Source organism: Chanos chanos, chromosome 2, assembly GCF_902362185.1.
Source record: "Chanos chanos chromosome 2, fChaCha1.1, whole genome shotgun sequence".
Lineage (NCBI taxonomy): Eukaryota > Metazoa > Chordata > Actinopteri > Gonorynchiformes > Chanidae > Chanos > Chanos chanos.
The window spans coordinates 3,853,973-3,876,271 of record NC_044496.1 but is presented as its reverse complement, the minus strand read 5'-3'; the positions used below and the strand labels follow the sequence as shown (position 1 = coordinate 3,876,271).

General features: G+C 40.8%; 2 protein-coding genes across 9 annotated transcripts in view; one reads left to right on the top strand and one right to left on the bottom strand.

The window, feature by feature from the left end:
• The first annotated feature begins 3,073 nt into the window (after positions 1 to 3,073).
• On the top strand, positions 3,074 to 5,592 carry nudt19 (nudix (nucleoside diphosphate linked moiety X)-type motif 19). The gene is made up of 3 exons (XM_030766337.1): positions 3,074 to 3,923; positions 4,370 to 4,577; positions 5,000 to 5,592. Exons 1-3 carry the CDS (start codon positions 3,120 to 3,122, stop codon positions 5,233 to 5,235), a joined length of 1,248 nt encoding a protein of 415 aa, XP_030622197.1. The 5' UTR covers positions 3,074 to 3,119; the 3' UTR covers positions 5,236 to 5,592.
• Positions 5,593 to 8,750: 3,158 nt separating this feature from the next.
• The window catches only part of celf1 (cugbp, Elav-like family member 1), a 39,161-nt gene continuing 25,612 nt past the window's right edge, over positions 8,751 to 22,299 (bottom strand). For 3 of the 8 annotated variants that reach the window (XM_030794342.1, XM_030794344.1, XM_030794343.1), the window contains exons 11-16: positions 20,924 to 21,094; positions 19,790 to 19,906; positions 18,400 to 18,615; positions 16,511 to 16,654; positions 15,269 to 15,440; positions 8,751 to 9,344 (exon numbers count right to left, since the gene is read on the bottom strand). In XM_030794342.1, the coding sequence (XP_030650202.1) occupies positions 15,313 to 15,440; positions 16,511 to 16,654; positions 18,400 to 18,615; positions 19,790 to 19,906; positions 20,924 to 21,094 (776 nt within the window). In that variant the 3' untranslated portion in view covers positions 8,751 to 9,344; positions 15,269 to 15,312. The remainder of the gene's footprint in view (positions 9,345 to 15,268; positions 15,441 to 16,510; positions 16,655 to 18,399; positions 18,616 to 19,789; positions 19,907 to 20,923; positions 21,095 to 22,299) is intronic. The other 5 variants (XM_030794345.1, XM_030794346.1, XM_030794347.1 and 2 more) reach the window with 3 other exon arrangements.

Genomic DNA, 22,299 nt, shown 5'->3' with positions numbered 1-22,299 from the left:
AAAAGTGCCCTAAAGCAGCCTCACAGAGATCAGATCCTGAACCCCCAGTGAGCAAGCTGAGGCTAAAACTCCCCAAAATGAGTCATGCCACGGGGGCCATGCCTGACAATGGCCAGTTGCTGACAGAGACATGAAGACAGAAATTCTCTGACTCTGTTGCCATGGAGATGGATGGCCTCAGCTGACATCACCACAATCAGCCACAGACACAAAGATGACTGATATGAAAAAAAAAAAAGCAAATCCATAAAAAGAAACTGTTGTAAACTAAACTTTACTAATGATGCTCTTAAAATGTACATTAAGTATGTATACTGATTTGACTTTCTTTGTTTTTGTTTCTGTTAGAGTATTTCAGACGGTAGAATGAGTGAGGTTACAGAGAGACTTGTGTGAATAATTCACAAGAGAAAAAAAATTTGTACGACAACGTGTATTGTTTTTACAGGCCTGGTGACTTTCTAGTGTTTTGTACCTGTTTTACATATTTAACTGTATTCACTGTGGGTCTGCTGTGTCGTGATGTTTGTGTTGTGCAGCACCACTGCTGAACCTGCGACGATTCTTGCTTTTACCTGTATGGAATCATTCCGTGAAATAATTGTGTTCACGCAGACAATGGGTGATGCTGACTCATCGACAGAGAGAGAACCAACACCTTCTCTAGGAACGCGATTCACTTTTATTCTCTACAACCGTTGTTTGTGACGATGTCCCAAAGTGCCACTGATAATAATCAGCTATCCGACGTTATGATTTCAGATGTTATAAAAGTATTACACTAATCAAACAAGCTTAAAGTGTACGGGCTTCAAGTGTTATAAAAGCTAAAATGTTTGCCGTTTGTCGTTGTCTTTTGTTATCTGTGTAAAATTATCACGTCCTTGACCCGACTTTAACACTGATCCCTTATCACTGATCATTATCTTATTGTTGAAATGAAATGAAATTCTCTTTATGGTCATCCCAGCCTTATATACACTACACACTGGGACGACGAAATTGTGTGTCCTCAGGACCGTGGTAAGTAACCGCTGCACTTCATGCGCGCCGCCATCCTGGACCATGGACCTGAAGTAGCCGATGCACTCAGGGGTGCGCTGCCATAATGATCGCTGTTGCGAATTTCATCCTCTGCATTTAACCCATCCACAAGCAGTGAACACACACACACTAGGAGCAGTGAGCTGTGAGCACACACACGAGGAGCAGTGGGCTGCCGCAGCGTGTGGGGAGCCGTTGGATGTTAAGTGCCGTGCTCAAGCGCCTCGCAGGCGTGAATGTTGAGGGAGTTTGAGGAAGGGGAAAGCGCTGTTCATTCACTCCCCCAGCCCACATTTTTTTCCTGCTGGTCCAGGGGAACTGGCGACTTTTTGGCCACAAGCCCGCTTTTCTAACCTTTAGGCCACGGCTGCCCCTGTTGGTAGATCTAATTCGGTGGATAATTTATTTCCTGCTGTGTGTGTGCGGGTGTTGTTTTTTTAAACAGCATGAATAATGACCCGTCTGCCCCCTCCCTGTTCCTTTTTGTCGGTGTTTTTTGATAACTGTTAAAGGCTGTATAATTTAACCTCATGAAATTGAATCATTTACTAAAGGATTGATAGATTACTTATTTCTGAACTAGATTTTACTGTTTAGATGTACAAGTGTCACCCTGTCACAGTCATAAAATGTAAAATAAAATTCAATTATTTGAATTTTCACCACTTCAGCGGAGTACATTTGGGGAAAAATCAATGTGGTGAAATCTTGGTGAGAAAAACGATTCATTCTGAGCGGATAAAAACAACTATTTGGGTGAAAGAACCGATTTTTTTTTAACCTCAGCTGGTTCTCTTGATCTTTTCTACGATTTTTACACCATGTTTTTATGTCCCAGAACCCGTCTGTCCTCGCATACCCCCACGATACGTGCCATCGGTCATATAACCAAAAACAATCAAAAAAACAACAGCAAAAAACACCATAATATAACATGGTATATGCAAAGACAGACGTCATGCGCTATTTACAAATTTATAAATGGAAGAGTGTGATTATACGGCTCCCCGGATGTGACATCCTTTATTTTAATATAAAAAGCCTTAATGTTTTTTTTTCACATGATTTAAGTCATCTGCAAGATTTTAAAATGTAAAACACGAATCCTCAAAGCAAGCTCCAAGATTCCTTCATGTTTCACTCCAATTATGGAATTAATTGGAAACTCTCCTCGTTCTCTCTTTCGTTCAGGAAAGTCGCCTTTTTAGACAATCTGTTATTCCTCTTGTTGATTTATTTATGTCCACGCTTTATTAAATCGTGCGCACGATCCAGCTTAAATCGTGAGTATTACTTTGGGAAATTGGGTAAAATTAGTAAAGCGTCAGTTCCACAGAAAAAAAAAACCCAGACGTCATCTCTTGGGTTTCCGTACGATTAAAACTACCTCGTGCGTCAAATGTATTTCTAATTGGTCTTCAATAGTGTCTCACGCTTTCTCTCCTAATGCTTGATTACTCAACGCGCGCTCTGCTGCGCACGCGATTTTGCTGCGCGAACGCAACTGCGCATTATTACTCGTAGTATACCCTGTGTGATTTCTGACAGCCAGAACACTGTTTTCGTACATTTCAGATAAATCATGTAATACCTTCGATTGGTGCATTATCTCAGCAGATGCCTCGCGGATACACTGTCTCGACGAACTTTTCCAGATGAAACGGGAACAGGTTGACTCCTCACACAGTTTGTCCGGGAACAGGTTTTTCACACTGACATGGAAACCTACTGTTTTAAATTAGGTCCCTGAAAGCTTTGGCATCGGATTACGATACAAATAATTAGGCTTCTGTCCAGCTTTCCGTATCAGTGGCATCCTGGTCCATTGCAAATGGCTACACCATGAACTTATTTGAGAATGTGTGCCCAATACATTTCGCTTAACTTGAAAGTGTAATTATTCATCCTCTGGCCTAGATGGCGCTAAATACAAAACGGTAATGAGTCGAATTGTTTACTCACTCGCTTTCTCTGTTGTCTTCAATTTGACCGGACGCGTAACGATGTCAAAGTTGACAGCACGTTAACTTTAGCCTCTTTGAAATGTTTTAAGTTACTACAACACTGACATCAAAATGAATATTGCCTTGAGACACTGGAAGGAGGCAGCAACTGTCATCCTTGCAGCTGGGAAGAGGCATAATGGAAATGTTGATGTTTTAAAGGGAAGTATTAGCAGAGTAACAACTGTTCCATCAGCGAACTGTCCGCTGGGTCTGCCGCCCAAGTCTGCATTTGATTATGAAGTGTTATTGCTGAAACGTAGTGGTAAAAGTGGATTCATGCCGAACGCGTATGTCTTCCCTGGAGGTTTAGTCGATTCCTCGGATTTCTCAAACGAGTGGCTGGATATCTTTAAACCTTTCGTGAAAGCGCCGAATTTTGGTTTAGGAGTGGTGAGACAATCTCCTGACACTCGACCTCCAATCTTCTCAACAAACCGGGTGAAGTTAGGGTCTCAGATACCAGGGGACGTTGCCTTCAGAATTTGTGCTATCAGAGAGACATTTGAAGAATCTGGTGTGCTTTTGGTCGTTCCTAAAAAGGAACAGGACAGTATCGTTCAGCGTTCTTCTAATAAAAACGAACAAGACTCTAATACCGCAGAATCACCACTCACAGTATTGTCTGGCCAGTGGTCCCGAAGTGAAATCGCTAAATGGCGGATGTTGGTTGTTGAAAACCCCTCAAATTTTATTAAAATGTGTAAAGAGCTGGAATGTTTGCCCAACATATGGGCTTTGCACGAGTGGGGCAACTGGCTGACTCCCACAGGCGTCTACGGCAAGCAGAGGAGGTACGACACTGCATTTTACATTTGCTGCTTGCAGGAGACCCCCCACACAGTGCAAGACGAAAAGGAAATAGTTCATTTTAAGGTGAAAAGTTTACCCCTCTCTTCTGGGTAGTTTCTACGCCACTAATAACAGCCTGCTGTAGACGTGACGTGACGTAACTGTGGTTAGCTACTGTTGGACTTGTACGGGCTAATCTACTGTGTGTGTGACTTCATATGTGAGCAGTTTGGCCTGGTTTATTGTTATAATTATTATGAATGTGTTGTTCTGTGACGTATATCAAGTGTAGCCAATGCAATTTCACTCACAGAATTCACTCGGAGTCACGTTTTGAACTGGAGACCTCATAACCCCCCCCCCCCCCCCTTTTTTTTTGAACAATGCTGTTTAAGCCATACGTCAGATTTATAATTGACTGTTATTGTTATTTGACGAGAAATTTGCCTCTCCATCTGTTATGCTACATGCTATAGCATGCTGCTGAATTATTGCTCAGTAACACCAACGTGTTTCTCTCTAACCTCCAGTGGTCTACTCCTTCCGAAGTCCTTCACAGCTACCAGGCCAGGGAGATGTGGATAGCTCCACCGCAGTTCTATGACCTCAGGAGAATCTGTCGCTTCCCTGAACTGCAAAAACTGCACAACTTCTCCAGGCAGCGTTCACTGCAGGGCTGTGAGCAGTGGTTGGCTGTCCGTCTGATCTCGCCTAACTTTTACATATCGCTTCTCCCAGGTAATGAGTTTTTCACAGAGAAGAAACAGCTCAGAGAGAGTGACAGCGCAAGAAAAATAAATCCTGAAGTCAGAGTTCATGGGGGGGGGGGGTTTATAGAATTTTCAGACACCTGGTTACTGAACTGCAGATTCTTTCACAGAGCGGGTATCTTGGAAATGTGACTTTCTGTTTGCTTCGTGAGCAGCTAAAGCCTAATAACAGGATGTTTTTGAAAATCTTTTGTCTTTTTTGTATATTGAATGGTTTTGTCTCCCACCCGATTTAGTGGATAGGGAAGTGCAGAAAAACATGTTACACTCACCGGCAGGTCCTGGTGGATAATTTAAGGATTTATATTTCTTCTTTGAGCTTTTTTAATGTTGATTTCAATAGCAGTTGAGCATGCGTGTGTGTGTGTGTGTCTCCTCACTGCTGCGCAGGTGATGGACTGTACCCGGACAACGTTAACGACTCCGGACACACCGACATCAATATGAGAACGAGGAAGAGCCTGCGAGAGCTGGAGGAGGAGAGTTCACGTCTTCACCGCATCGTGTGTCACGACCCTTACACGTCCTCTGTCCAGATCACCATCACCCCAAAATACGGACACGTGGCTCCTCTTTCTGGCCCAGTTCAAAACGACCAGTCAGAACATGGCAGCAGCAAACTCTGAGCTGGCTGATTGGGTCGTCAGTAGGACCCAGAATGTTTGAGCCCCGCCCGGTCTGCTCGGCGCAATGCGTCATTCTGTTGGTTGTAGGTCCCCCCCCCCCCGGGAATGAAATGAAATGCATTGTGTGAGAGGATCGTCATTTCCCTCATAGTTTGTTTTTGCTGGTGTGACTGGATTGCCTGTAAGACGCCCTACGGGTAAAGACAGTCTTTACTTGACGTGATTCTGACATCCCTTGGATATGAGAATCGCAACCAGTCTACGCTGGTGTAGAATTCACAGACTTGGGATTTGAAGTTTAATTCCAATTTTAAAAACAACTACCTGAAATGAATAAGCTATATGATGTTCCATTGAACAAAAAAAAATATATTAAGTTCACATTTGATTCAACTTTTTTTTTTTTTGAGTTTCTCTCTCCTTTTCTATTCCTTACTTTCACCACTGATGAGAATTAATGTATGAATCTGCTAACTGCCAGAATAAAGGAAACTTGTGTAATGTCTGTATACAGGGTGTCGGAGCCCCTGTGTGATACCAGGGCAGCTTCAGTGTGAGCTGGCAGTGATTCAGCGAGTGTCTGGAACTCTATAAGATGGATGCTGTTGCTTTGGATAAAAGCATCTCCTAAATGAATAAATGTATGTGGATGGATGCACCCTCCCCTCCCTCCATCAAACTCTAACATTAGGTGATCCTGAGAGTGGCAGTGCCTCTTCGGGCAATGTTCCTGTAAGTGATCAGTTGGTTTGGGACCCGGTGACTGTATGTGGTTTGTATCATGTTCGCGCTCATGAAATCTGTCATTGACCACTTGGGTCGCGTTAAAGACAGTGCTCCCATTCAGACAAAAAATGAACGCATTCACTCAGAATGGCCTTGTGTGAGTGGACGTTGGATGGATACATAGGAAAACCTTTGCATCTGAGAAACATCCTCCATCCGCACCGTGAGACGCAAGCACTCTGACCTCTTGCCTTGACCTGTTGGGAATAAGGTTAACGACGTCTCACCTGACCATACGCCTTTCATTTCCACTCCTCTGTTCTTTCCTCACCCAGTAGAATGAATGAATGAATGAATGGTTTATGCATTACAGCTCAGCCGTTGCACCCCTCTCTACGAAGGTCTCGACACACGAGCATTTCACTGTGCGTCGTACTGTGTATGGTCGTGTGTGTGTGTGTGTGTGTGTGACACCAATAAAATCTGAGTTTGAATGTGCGCTTCACTAACCTGCTTGGCCTCGACGCTCATCAAACACAGCAGTGGCAGCTCCTCCTCAGTACCAAATCTCTTAGAAAACCTTAAGTTCTGAAGACAAACAGAGCTGCTTTTTAGACCTGTTAGTCGTAGAGTCAACTTGCGTCTGTTATGTATTTCAGTGAATTTAGAAATACGTAACGACTATATAGTGAAAGGAAACAATGTAGGGAGGGGTAAATACAAACAAACAAACAAAAAAAAAAACAACAAATCCAGACCACATGGATGTAAATCTTTTAAAACATTTTAATCGTACAGAAACAAACCAACCAAAAGAGAAATTACAAACAACAAAATGACAGCTTCATGGGTGTGCATTACATTTCCTGTGAGGACACAGTAGCATGACATCTGCCAACGTTCATCCCATTCACCACAACAGAGAAACGGAAAAAAAAAAACAAAAAAGAAAAAACCTAAACGAAAATAAACACCACCACATTCGACCATCTAGTGAATTCAGCATTCTCTAACGTTTTTTTTCTAATCAACATCACACTTAAATGACAAAGTTAGCTCTTGAGAGAGTTTGATTAAAGGCCGCTTTGTATAAACTGATGATTATTTTATTTTACTTTTTTAATTAATTTTTTTTTCTCCTTTCTTTTAAACTTTAACTCAGTGGATAAAGAATCGGGTGTTTGGTCATGGTGGTGGCGGATCTGCTGGACTCCACTTATCTGAGGATCAATTTCACTTTGTGAAATGAACCTTGAGAGTATAAAAAGGCAAACTGTACAAATTATAGTGTTAAATACAATCACTCTGTACCAATGATAATAATAATAATAATAATCATCGTCATAAAACACAACCCACAGGTTATATTATTGAGTACTTTTTCAACTTACAACAGCAGCTCAACTCTAAATAGGAAAAAAGGTCGACATTTCCAACTCCAAATCCAATTAATCCAGTCAATAAATTTAATGGAAAACTATTTCAAATTATGTTTGGTTTTCACTACAACAAATTTTTTTTTTTCCCCCCAGATTGCAGATTTGTGAGGTATAAAACAAACGAATCCAAGTAACAGGATATTTGCCTGTATTTCAGGATTTTATTTTATTTTTTTAAATGTGAGAAAGATTAGGGTCTTGGTTCAGAATGAAAATATTAACTTATGGTGATTTCTGTATGTATTGGTTTCCTTAGACTACATCTGAGTGAATGAACACAGCTCCAAAGGTTGACACAGGAAAGTGTGTTGTGCTTACTCTATGGCAAAGGCAAATCACATATTAAGTGTTATTTTGTGTGTGTGTGTGTGTTTTTGATCATCAAAAATCATCAACCTGTTTTCCTTAAGACATTATTCAGTTGATGAGGTCTACATGTGCTTTAAGCCAGAACATATGAGTAATACATGTGGAAAAAATCATTCACTATAAGCTGTTTTCACCTTTTCAAATGTCTGTGCACAAGGGCCTCCGTGCTTTAGAGGATGTTTTAAGCCATAGACTAAACACACACACAACCACAACCACACACACACACACACACCTGTACTGGGTGAAGGCCCAAATGCCAAAAAACTACTGTCGTATAAAGGAGGATCCAATCTCATTGTCACTGCAAGATTCAGACAAGTGACAAGAAAAAAAACAAAACAAAAACAAATCAACAACAACAACAAAAAAACAATACAGAGAATGTGACACACACACACGCACACACACACACACACAGGAACATGCAAAAAATTTTGGCACTATTTTATTCCTTTTATGATTTTTTTGTTGTGTTTTTTTTTTTTTTTTGAAACAGAACTAACTCACATTTTGCTGAGGGTTTCAGTGCAGTTACAAAAAAAGAAGGAGGAAAAAAAAAAAGAGAAAAGACATGCATGCTAAATATATTAAACTAAACTGTGACAAGAAACTCAACTCTGCTCATTTACGCATTTCTTTTTTTATTATTTCAGACTAATGCTGATTTTCACACAATAAGAAAAATGAAGAACGGTATGTGCCTGGGGTGGCTTGACACACTATCAGAGAGAGAGAAAAAAAAAAAGGCAAATTCAAGTGTCACTCTGTTAATAGAAACTCCCAAAAAAATTACATCATGCCAACTAACCTAGCACAAAAAATTACACAGTCATCATTCTCAGGTTCAGCAAAATGTGACCAAAAAACATCCTTAAAAAAAACAAAACAAAAAAAAGTTCAGAACTTACAAGTGAGAGAACATTGAGGGGAAAAAAAAACCCACACCCACACCCACACCCACACACACACCAACACACACACACAGAGGAAAAAAAGAGATTCTATAAATTGCTTGGCTGCTTATATGAAAACACAACACAAACAAAAACAAAGAGTAAAAAAAGGGAGCGCTAGAAAGACTGCTTTCCAACAGAGCAGGGAAACAAAGAAAAAAAAAAAAAAACAACGACTATTCAAGGTAACAAAACAAAGCAAATGGAACTGAAAAGCTTTTTTTCCCAAAGTCTAGTGGTTATGTCTGCAAGTTCTAGAAAAATAGACTCTCTTTGCTCATAACAATATTCTTGTAACTTTATACATATATAATTTTTTTTTTTTTTCGATGTTGTTGTTGTTGTAGTACAGCAGTCTTTCTAACGCGCCCTTTGGGCAGCACAAACAACGGAAATGAACACAACACACACATACAAACAAACAAACAAACAAAAAAAAAACAACAACAAAAAAGAACAATTAATCAATAAGCGTCAAAAGTTAACACAACAAAAAGGTCAAGGGGGGTGAAAAATTGAAGCGTCAGAGAAGCGAAGAGGACAACGGACTGGACCATGAACTTTTTGACGTCACATCGACATGCTAGGCAAACGATGAACAAACGCGGCACGAAGACATCTAGAATAAAAACAAAACAAAAACGGATAACAAAACGAGGTTAAAGCCACAACGGAAAAAAGGAGAAGGGAACCAAAAAAAAAAAAAAAGAGAGAGAGAGAGAGAAAAAAAAAAAAAAAAAAAAGGAAATCATGAATGATTATCTCTGCATGAGGGGTTGGGGGGAGGGGGTTGGGGGGGGGGGGGGGAGGGAGAAGGGTGATTCACAGGTGCACCTCTCAGCTAAACACAGAACATTTAATGCAACACAAGTAACGGAGGAGGGAAAAGGAGGGATGAAGGAGGAGAGAGAGGGGAGAGAGAAGCAGCATGCTGAGGAGGAGAGATTAAGATGGAATTTCACATCAAACATCACAGGCAGACAACACGGGGCTGCTTACTAAAAGATACAACAACCCAAACACACACACACAAAAAAAACCTCAGAAAGCTTTTCTTTTCTCTTTTCTTTTGTGTTTCGCTTTCTCTAAATATGTTGTTGAGGCAATTCAACGCCCCTTCTGGGGCAGTAAGTAACAGGTTAAGATGATGCACGTAATGTCACCAGTGTTCGATTCAAAATCCTAATGACAGAATACATCCTTTGAATTTTTATTGATGAATAAAATAATATTTAAACTTAAAAGTTTAACAAGGGCCAGTGCCGTGGGTTAACAAGGTGTTTGCTATTTGTGCTTTGTTGATCTGCTGGAGCCTTTCCAAGCAAAACCATTTCAAGTCGTTTGTGCTTCCACACTGAATTGTAAAAGGACTAGATCAGCATTTAGGTATCAGCCTCACAGGCAACAAACGCAGAGTTTTCTCCTTTTGAAGCGTAACAATAGGGAGAGCTACGGGATGTGGTGGAATAAGAGGTCCAGGAAAATAGAATTAGACGTTATGGTGGAGAGTCTTGTCTTTTCTCTCTCTCTCTCTGTTTTTGTTTGTTTTTTTTTTTAGCCAGTTTAAATGGCTTTGCTGAGGAGGATAAGAATAGCCAGAGGACAAAAAAGGGTAAAAATAATCACATCATGTTCATTGAGGAAATAAACACTTCATAACCGAGTACAAATGTTTCTTCAAGACAAAAAACCCTTAAGACAACGCAAGTCACAAACTTTTTTTTTTGTCTTTTTTTTTTTTGTCTTTTTTAATATTTCTAAGGGTTTGGCACGTCACCTTAAATACTCTGCCAGAAACGGGCAGCTACGTGCGTTAAGGCGTCTAATCTTGGCAGGTCTATACATAAGATACTGTTCACACTTTGGGTACACTTCAAAAGGTACAACGAATATGTACAGTGATGATTTTGCACCACAAATGAACCAAAAAAAAAAAAAAAAAAATGAACCAAAGAGAAAAAAAAGAAGGTCTTAAATGTCCCTGTCCATCAGAAAATGAAAATAAATCTTTGGGTTCACAACAATGGTAGTGGTTACACAGGACAACACTTGGTTTTGGCTTCCTGATATCTAAACGCATTTTTTAAATTGATTTATTTTTTTAAACTTGCATTTTACGGGAACCTTACAGCAGGCACTCAATAAGGGCTGTAAATTCCCTTAAAGAAAAAGAAAGAAAGAAAGAAAGAAAGAAGGGGATGGGGATTAAGGCCCAGATTCAATCTAAAGCTACTGATGGCTATGAACAGGAAAAGTCTGAGTTGACTGCCAAGAGGTCAGTCTGTCATTAAGTACGAGTCTTGACCTTCAGTCTTGACATTAATATGCCAACTAAACCGTACTTTTTTTTTCGACTAACTAGGGGAGAAATGCGTTAGAATCTGGAATCCCAATCATTTTGTGTCCAAAGAAAGAGGTTTAACGGTCAATGCCACAGATTTGGGAGGAAAAAAAAACAGGTGAACCGTACTGAAGGCGTCTGCACATCAGTTAATGCACCTTCATATGTGCACAACACTCCACTGAAATTCGTAAAATGGAGAAATTATTGCCAATGTCCAAACGTCAAGGTGTTTCTCTACTGCAGGTTACTAGTGCCTCTAAGTCTTAATGCACGCCATTTTTTTTCTAATTTCAAACAAACAGACAGCACGCAGTTCAAGATCCCACTGGGGGGGGCGGGGCGACCAGACTTTGGACTGGAGTTTGGTATGGCCTTTGATTCATACGCTGTCCAGTTACGTTTCTGTATTCATCGCTACCATGTTCAATTCACTGTTTCTCCTCCATTCATCCTTCAAAACAACTTTAGTTTCCAGTTTATCCTGAGGGGTGAAACTAGAAGCGACTGACCTTCAAAGTCATGGTTTTTTTGACCCGTCAGGGTGCAAGGCTTGTCAACACGTAGATGTAACCACAAAACAGGAATGATTTCCCGATGTACAATAACTTAAGATTGAATCCAGGCCCAGAACAGTTTTTAACTCTATAACATCCTTATATCAAGAGTATCAACTGACAGTGCTTCTTTATTTGATTTTTTTAACCCACTGGACATAAGACAACGTACAACATAGAGTGATTAGGGCTACACACGTCAGAGGTTTGAACAAATCCGTGAATGTACTCACAAAACTTCACATTAGGATTCTACAAAATACTGCTGAATCTTTTTTAAATGACCATTAAACAATTGTTTTAGTTCAGAGAAATAATTTAGGCAACATTATAAAACCTCTATAAAAATAGAAAAGGCATAATAGTGTAGTAATATACACGATCTGGACGACTGAATTGATTTTTTTTTTTTTTCCTCGTATCCATAAAACAACCTTCACATGACCTCATGTCTCAGGACTGTGTTTGTTATCAGCGTTTATTATAATGGACATGTACTGAACATTATCAGTCATGCGTACAGTTTAAAAGTGTTCTGAATCTGCAGTAAATACTTAAAATACTTACACCTACAGAAAAAGAAGAGGGTGGTGGTTTTCAGTCTTTTTTTTTTTTTTTTGCAGGGGTAGTCTGTCTCATTAAACCAGCAGTGAGAGGTAGAACAGACTACTTGTGCTAAGGGTCATCAATACTACATTACAACACAAACCAACAAACTAAAATAAAAGAGAACCGAAATCCGCATCAATATTTTTCATTATTGGGAGGGGGGGGGGGGGTATATAGAGATATATATATATAGATAGATATAAATGTTGGTTTGTTTGGGGTTTTTTTTCGAGGGGGAGGGAGTGGCAGGGTGCTGATTGGACAATGTAACTTTTCTGTTGGACCTCGTCACCCTTATCAAGATGTCATTATTGCTTGGAGCTTTAACATCCATTCTCTCTACCAGTGGAAGAGGAATTATCTTGCACTAATAAGAACAGTAAAAATGATTTGCATTTTCTAAGTCTTCAGAGCCACTTCAGAGAGGTCACCAAAAAAAATAAATAAATAAATAAAAAGAAATGATTGTTTCACTTCAAACAGTATATTCACAGATCAAAGCAGTTTATCATTTGAAGATTACTAATTCTCTTAGAGCAGCATCAATCAGGTGGCAATGACAGGAGAAGGAAAGAAAGAAAAAAAAAAAGAAAAAAGACAACATAGAGAAGAAAATACAGTGGCTTGAATTGTCATTATCAGGGCTCAAAAGCAGGGCGCGTTCAGTGATAGACGTGGAGAAAAGAAAAAAAAAAAAAAAAGAAGTGATTTAAACATATAAACGCAGCATCTTCCCTGTGGCGTAAAGATGTAAAGACGCTTGATCTTAAGTTTCTATTATTTTAAACATCAGCCATTTTGGCGTGCCGGGTGTCTTTTAAACGAATGAATATCTAAATGTACATTTTGAAAGACTGACCAAGAATCTCTCAGACAGGTATTGGGGGGGGGGGGGGGGGGGCAGTCCTGAGAAAAAAACCAGACATTTGTAACTGTGGCACTGCAGTTCAAAGCCTTAAAGCCTCTTCCTTAAGCGAAGCTCCTACCAAAGGACTACGCAAAACAAGGAAACCACCTAGAGAGACCTTTCTTTGTTTTTTTATTATTATTTTCCTCATTAACAGACGAAAGCTTATGGACCTCATGCAAGAACATTGTCATTGTACATTTGTTCTTGACAACCCTGCAGTATAAAAAAAAACAAACAAAAAAAAAACCCAAACTCCAAAAAAAAACAAACAAACAAAACAAACAAACCCCAATGCACGTTTCAGGAAAATGTACTCATCCAAGTGCACCTGATGACAAATCCCAACAGGCCTTTTCTCTGAATGCACCTCGTCTGAAATCTCCATCACAGCAAACGTCTCTGCCCTACACTGTCCTTATACGGGACTTTAGTTTTACTAACCAAAACAGCGCGCAAACACACACACACACACCTCACTGAAAGATAACGGCGCCTAGCAGGAATAAGAAAAATGAAACGACTTGAAGTGCAGATGTAGTGGTTTTGCTTAGCAAAATGAACAGGGGTGGGGGGGTAAATCTGACAATGTAAATAAATCAACAAACTGACTTAAGAAAAAAGACCTCTTGGTGAAGAGCGGAAACCAAACAGGTTTTCTCTCATCAGAGGCCAGGTCGATAGCACAAGCAACCAGCTTTAAAAAAAAAAAGAGTTTGACCTGAAAATGGAAAACGAAACAAAGCATGCAGGCTGACTCGGGGCGTCGAGAGTATCGTCTGACATAGGCCTTTCATTACCGGACAGCGTTAGTAGTTTAACTCTCACTTTACGAGTTCATGTGAAATGTTTACGCTTCTTAAAAACCTCATTTCATTCCAGCCCATTTTCATACGGTTTCATACGGACCAAAAAAAAAAAAAAAAAAAAACCCACACCCTCTAACATTTCACTCAGCTCCCCAACGCAACCCGCGTAAATATTCTCGCCATTTAACGTTGGCACAATCACATAAATAAATGATTATCATAACGTGTAAGCCTGTGTTTCTACATACGGTTTCAAGTGGTCATAAATTTTGATCTCTTTCCAAAAAAAATGAATGGAAGTTGAGAAATGATCAGTGAACAGCACAGTCTTTCCTGACGCGCTCTGACGGACAGTCCAGCAGTCTGTCTATGTATGTGTGCACAGTAATGTTGTTGCATGAGGCCCAGTGACATATTTGGGTGTTTTTTTTGGTTCTTTTTTTTGTTGTTGTTGTTGTTGTTTTGTCTTTTGTTTCTGTTTTTCGTTTTTTTTTTTTTTGTTTTTTTTTTTTGGTTGGTGAAAAATAAATACATAAATAAATACAGAAACATACTAAATATAAATCATTACTATTGTTAGCTAAGCCCTCCAGGAAAATAAATACAAACCGTCTTTGCAGTTATTATACATCAACCCTCACTGTGAAAAAAATGTATTAAAAATAAATAAATTAGTAAAATAAATTAACAAAAATTTTAAAAAAGAAAAAAGAAAAGCATTCACGAAAACTGGATCTAATGGAGTGCATTCTTTTGATTCAGATGGTGCGCAAAATAAGGTTTACTAGTTTGGTTTGTCTTGTTTTTAGTTTCGCTTTTTTTTTTTTTAATCTTTTGTACCTGTCCAGAGAATTACCCTGTCCAACGTAAATTTATAGGCAGCTTTTGTCAAAGGCGTCTGTAAAATGTCTACTGGTGAAAACATGGGGTTACTTTACAAGAGGAGGAGAGATGATGCCATCGGAAACGCAGAAGCATCAACTGATTTTTTTTTCTTACACAGCAAACTTATAATATGGCACAAACGTGTTAAAAAAAAACAAAACAAAATCACATCATTAAGAAACAAACTGAATCCCGAGACAAAGTTTTAAGAACCAATTCAACAAACTCATAAATAACATATGCACGTTGCCTTTTTTTGTTGTTTTTCTTCATTTTGATGTGGAAATTGGTAGAGAGAGCAGATATGTAAAAGAGACTGGAGCGATAGGAAGAGGGGGGGGGAGGGGGGAGGATTAGGATGGTGGTTGGGGGGGGGGGGGGGGGGGGGGGTAGGGGGGGCTTTCTAACTTTTTTTCAATTTCACACTCCACTTACCAGAAAAACATTTTCAAACCAAGTCCATTTGAGAGTCAGAACACTCAGTATGGCTTGCTGTCGTTTTTGGATCTCTTCAGCTGCACCTTCAGCCTCTTCATGCCGATCTGAAAACCGTTCATTGACTGAATGGCCGCCTGGGATGAGACTGGATTGTCATAACTTACAAAACCTGCAAACAAAACAAAAACAAAAACAAAACAAACAGGCAAAACGTAAGTTCCTATGCATACGTTCGATCGGCCCATTAGTACACAGTGATAAATGCAACTCATCAGTTCTCTCTCAAAATGAGATTACTCTTTGTGTAACGATCAGTAACAACTGTAATACCCACTGGTTACGGTTGTTAATGACCATCGTACGTCAGGCTATTCTCGTTTGACTCGACAACAAATGCTCGACTTGACCGAACACTTGTCAAAACGCTTTACAACGCCAATGCAAACTAGGGTCAAACTCACTGTCCATGTCATTATGTTGTTTCATTTAGAAGTGAGACTATTTCAAAATAATGGTAGCAGCCTTGTACACATGCACGCACGCACAGCCTAAACTCAGCCTAAACTCACGCACAGACTAACCCTAACCCTAACCTCAGACATGTTATTCTGCTTGAAGGAAGGAATGCTATCCGACCCCATTACCAAAATAACACGGGCAGTTTCGGTCATTTTTTGGTGATTCATTATTGTTGCCGTTTTGTGGTGATTGTGCTATAACTAGAAATACAGCAAGTCAATATATACATATATATATATCTCAATGTAAATATACATATATATTTTTACAGACAGAAAATTATTCTTTGATCATCAGCCGTTATTATTTCAAACTGCATTTTGAAAAGTGATCATTTCCAAACCAAAATACCAGCACATGGCTGATTAAAATGATTGAGAATAATTGAGTTTTATCTAAACAACAATCTGGAGTAACAGTCACAGAAAAACATTCTGCTTTGTCATGCGTTTCCTGAAAGCTGCCCTGTACTGATTTTTCTTTAGTATATGATAAGTGAAAGCCCCACAATTCTTCAGAAATTGCCTGAAACCACTGTGAACTTTGTAACACGGACCCTGCGGACATTTACACCTTGCAATTTTAAGGTATGTTTTTGATTCCAACATTCACGTGTGACTGAACGAACTGACAGACCAGTTAAAGATGGGGTTCCAAACCTTTCTACTGTTCTGATAATGAAGGACCAGGATGAGACGCTGGATGGATGCGAATTCTTACCGAAACACTTGCTGAGGTTGGTCTGTTTGTCGATGAAGACCTTGGCGGAGATGACGTTGCCGAAAGGCATGAACATTTGCAGCAGGTCCTGGTCTCCAAACTCCTGGGGAAGGTGGTAAATGAACAGGTTTGCTCCCTCTGGGCCTGTGACAGGAGGAGGAGGAGGAGGAGAAGGAGGAGGAGAAGAAGGAGAAGGAGGAGGAGAAGGTGGTTGCTTGACATTAACATGTAAACACACACACACACACACACACACACATTATCACTGACTTTTTTACTCCGATCAGCTAAAGTAGAACCTGAAGCGACACCTCTTTTGACTCAGGTTGCATCACAGAGTGATAATGAGAGTAGTGCTAGAACAGCATGACAGTGGCAGGAAGGTGTGAGGCTGTGACACACACCCTGCACAGGAGCTTGTGCCAAGTCAGACTGGAGAGTGTCTTGCATAGTTTACTACTCAGGGTTGTCAGAGCAAGAACATTTCAAACACAGTGAACAGGGCTCTACACTCGGGATTTGATGGAGCTGGGGGCGTCCGTTTACAATGCCATTAATACAAACTTAAACGGCAACTTCAACAGTTATTCGTAATGATGTGCTGAATCATTTAAAAAAAAACAACAAAAAAAACCACACACACATCACAGTACAAATTATGTACATGTAACCTTATATAAGAGCACTGAAAATTAGGAATGCACCGATCCGGCTTTTTCAGTCCCGATACCGATACCTGGGCTTTGGGTATCGGCCGATGCAGAGTACCGATCCGATACCAGTGTTTAAGTAATAAGCTGAATGCCTCACTGTGTGGAAGAGACTGGGATCATTCTTATGTGTCAGGTAACATCAGGCTTGACGTAAACATTGCTTTCCTAACTTCGTAAAACAAAACGTAAAAAATAAATACATACATACATATATGTATATATATATTCAGTTTCTCGCATCTTTGTGATGCACCGACAATGTTAACTGCTTCTTTGAATTGTCCCCTTTTTTGCTTGGTCTTGTTCTTTGGCATGATGCTTCTGGAGGTGCTTGCCCTGTCCACACTAACCCGGGTAAATCTGAAAACGCGCAATTATTTTCCCCATTTAACCCTTCTGCTCATACGATACTTTTCAAGAAACTGCTCTCTGAAGTGCATAAATTTGAAAACGCCAGGTTCGCGTTGTAATGTGGACAGACGCGGTCCACGTTACAAACGGAGAAAAACGGAGAGTTTCAGAAACGATGGCGTACGGTTGCCACGACACCGGCTAAAGTTTGTGCTCAAGACACCAACACAAACATGACGGGTGAAAATGCAGTCAGTGCTGCTCTATCAAATTTGCCAATCTATCTTCAATTACGGATCATCATACTGTACAATGGTGGTTCAAACTCTACATGGAGCGGCGATTTTGGACACGACCCGGGTGAACAAGTAGTTGGTGGGACAACTTCGTTATGGCGTTGTAAAAAACACTGAGGCATTTCAGGGTTTTGGTGTGGATGTAGAACATTTGGAAAATGTGCACGGAAAATAGAACTGAACTGAATAGATCGGCCCCAGTATCTGTATCGGATCGGTGCACCCCTACTGAAAACAGTTCATTTATAAGTGGTAAGAAACCTTGAAGAGAAGATCATAAAACAAGAGGCATTCTTTATTCCGAGTGCGCATGCAGCTCGTCCGAATTTAAAAACAGTTTATCTTTACACGTCACCCTAACAGCTATTACAACCCCGTTTCTTTTGACCCCATCAAATCATTTTGTACCTCTCTGACACAGCCCTTAAAACATATCCCCATCTTAAGACAGAAAGAAAGAAACAAACAAAAACCCCGCTATCGACCCCCCCACAAACCTCTCAAACCACAAACAGTAAAAACCTCTCACCTACGACGCGTTCCAAACCACACTGACCTTCCTTCTGGCTCCCGGCGGCTCCCATGCTCTGCTGAGACAGCAGGCTCTGGTTATAGAGGCTGGGCAGGGCGGCTGCGGCGTACTGCTGGATGCCTGAGTACGCAGCCTGAGTCAGGGCTTCCATGGTGCTGCCAGAGCCGTTAGAGAGACCCCCGCTCCCAAGGCCTCCGTTCAGCGCAGCCATGCCTGCACCGGGGGAAGAAAACGACCACAGAGAGAACAGAGAATAGAGGCCATCATCAGAGAGAAACTCACTACAGGCACAAAAAAAAACAACAACCGCCAACCAACCGAAAAAACACCACAGCAGAGAGAGCAGGACAGGACAGATAAGGTTGGGGAGGGGAGGGGGGGCGAGGGAAGAACAGGAAGAACGGCAAAGCGTTTTTAGCAAAAATGCACAGAAATGAACAAAACACATTTACAGAGTATTCAGGCTCGAAGAAGAGCACAGAGTTCAGGCAAAACAGAGCATAGGACTACACTCAGATACACAGAGGAACAACACAATGAAATCAGACACAGAGAGACGGGCGGGGGAGAACCTGTCTAACACTTAGAACATGACCAAACCCCACAGACCCAGAGGCACACATTAAATGTCCAGGACAAGATTCAGGCTTAAATTAATACCACAGAGAACACGGATGTGTCAGTTATTATACAGCATGCTAAGAGACGATTACTCATTTTTAACATGCTATAAACCAACTGTCTTACAGCCCACTGAGCGATCAGCTGCTGCAGGATGGGCTTTGACAGCAGTTTGTCGAACCTGTTATCAGCCCATCTTAATTATAAGGTAATCTCAATTTTCTTTAAAGGCTCTGATTTCGATACTGAACTGTGGGGATTTAAAGAGCTCTGTCAAAATATCAGCATTAAGCCCTGAGGGCAAGCCCCATCCACAATGACCCAGAGGACCATGATTGGACTGCCTCTGAACAGGAACATACAGAAGTTATTATTTTTATAAATCTGAAACACAAACATGTGGCCTTCTGTTTTATTTACAGAAGAAGTGGGCTAGCCCTGGGCAACATGTTACTATGGTTTTTGTAGAAAGAATTTCAGTACTCTGTCAGTGTTTACACTAAACATTCTGTTTTGTTCTAATGTCAGTTTCATTGAATGACAACACTGTGATACCACGCCCTGTGTTATTTGTAACTTTCCTCCTTCTTGAATGTAATCATTAAATGAGAATTGCGAAAGTGAGTATGTTAAACAGCTGAACTGTTGCCCCTGGACAGAAAAAGAGTCACCCTTGCCTATTGGTGGAGGGATAACCAAACACAGGGGGGTTTTATTTTGTTTTGGTATTCCAGCCAAAGAGGTCAGAGTTTTGGTTTTTTTGTACCTGCCAGAGAGCCCATGTTGAGGCCTGCCCCAGCGCCTGCAGCCAGGGACTGGAGTGCCCCTAAGGAGGCCATGGGATTGACCGAGGAGTTGGTGCTGGACGTGGGGGAAGAGCCTGCTATGGAGAGAGAGAAACAACAGCAGGCAGTGGCCCCAGAAACATTACTCACAGTGACACCTTCCCATACAAGCTCATCTTGCCAAAGCATCAGAATTCCCTAAGAAACCTCCTGACCTCCCTTCCCTTATCCAGTAAACATACCCCAGAACTCACAAGCCTTCAGCAATCACTGGATACTTGATTAAAAGGATAGCAGTGCTGGCTCACTAGAAACTATTTTTCAGTCTGACAAAGGGAAACTGAGCAAGCTTTGCACCACTGGCGCTTCTGTGTAAAATTTGGCTTTGAAGGTACAACGGTACTTCAGGTCCTCAAAATGCTACAGAACCACATCTTCCACACTCAAACATAACATGTACGCAGTCATACTTTGACGAACTGAAGGAGGAATACCACCAGGCAGTAGGTCTGAACTGGACTAAACGGGTCACTGGACGGTTTATTCACGATTACGTCGTCATAAATGTGTCACTTCCTCTTTCTCTGAAAACCTGTCCAGGGGGACCCACGTCCCTGTTGCTTTTTTTTTTTCTACTGGATTCAGTTCTGTCTGTGACATCCAGGACTAGAGCGTTTTGATTCGATCGATTTGATCCCGGGCTTCATAACCGACACAGACTGGAAACACGTGCTGTGGTGGTATACGACCATCAGTACTGGATCAAAATAAATATTAACGGACTGTAAATCTACGGTCTTAGCTCCAGGGTTGTGAGGCAAACATATAATCTTCGCATCACATTACAAATGAACAGCTCAAACATAAAGAGTCTCGGAATTCCCCAACAGGACCCAAGACACTATGAGTCTGTGAGTCTGAGACGCTATGAGAGAAATGAATGAAAGACAGAAGCTGATATCATGAGACAGTTAAGCAGAAACAGAGGCAGGCTGCATCACACACACTATTCCACGAAAATAAAGGAAGTTTGGGTGTCTAAGAGAGAGAGAGAGGGAGAGAAAGAGAAAAAGAGCAGGATTAATGGATGGTAAGTAATAAGAAGCGGGACGAACCCTTGTAGGTGTCCCAGGATGAGTTTGTCTGCTGTCCACTAGGCGTACCTGAACTGGTGAGCACGCTGAGGGGGCTGCTGGAGGTGGTGAGGGCGTTACTGCCCGTGGGCGTGGCCTGGGTGGCACTGGCAGCAGCTGCCAGTGCAGCCAGGTTCTGCATGGCATTCAGACCTGCGACACACAAACACACCCAGGCACACAATTATGCACTACACATTTACATACACATACACATATACACACACATACACACACTGTAAGGTAGGTAAGGCTGCATGCGGTACAGTAAAAAAAATAAATAAATAAAATAAAAATACAGAAGCAGATGTATACAATTATGCTTATTCCAGTTGAGAACTCAGTAGTTGAAAAATACACAAGGCTGACAAACTGACACAACGATGTGGCTAAGGCAGCAGTGCCACTCATGGCATACCGAATCACCAGGGTTGGCCCCTTTTAAGTCGATTATGCAATTAATCTGTCGCAGTGTTCTTGGCCTATTAAGATTCTGTCAACCAATTGACTATTTATTCATTCATTTATTTACTTACTGGTTTGGTTTACCAGTGAATTATAACTAAACCTGCAGTTATTTATGTAAATCTAAGTTTGGACCAGGCAGCTAGTGAGTCTCTGGTTCTGCCCCATTCTATTTTACAGAACATCACATTCAAGTTCCTGAATCACACATCATACTGATTACTGACTGAAGAGCAAGGTGGACACAACACTGCAAAAAAAAAAAAAGTCTGGCTTTCCCCCTGTGTTGGGACACTCTGAGATTTGCTAAAGAAGGTAGAAAGTAAAATGTAGAACTAACTTTCTACTTACCGTGGTTCAACATCTAGTATGTTGTACTGCTTAAAAAGGCATTAGTGAGTGAGGCGTCGTCACGCTAAACTGCCGTCGGCTTCGTTTATTTTCACTCTTGATCAAATCTACAGGTAAAGGTCTCTTTCCAAACCTAGGCTACGCTGTCAACAAGACTAGGAGTTGTCCTCTTCCAAAAACTGTTGAGAAGATTGCGTTCCTCACTCATAATGTGAAGAGAATCCTGCTAATTTGAGTTCAAGGCTCTTTATCCACTGCCTGGCTACAGCTGCATGCTCTTGGTCTGAACTTTACCTTGTGCCACTAAAGTAAGCAATTTGGAAAACAAAAACAAAAGAAAGGTCACTGGTGTTAATACAGAACAACTGTTGATAGACTAATGTTGATAATTCTGTTTCTGGTGTTTGTCACATGCGGTAGGCCACACCAAGACAAAGCATAAGAGGTAGGCCACACTTTTTTTTTTTTTTTTTTTAAAGCAAATCTTAAGTTATTGTATAGCTGCAACCAGTGCAATGTGCTGATTATTAACAAAGTAAGGA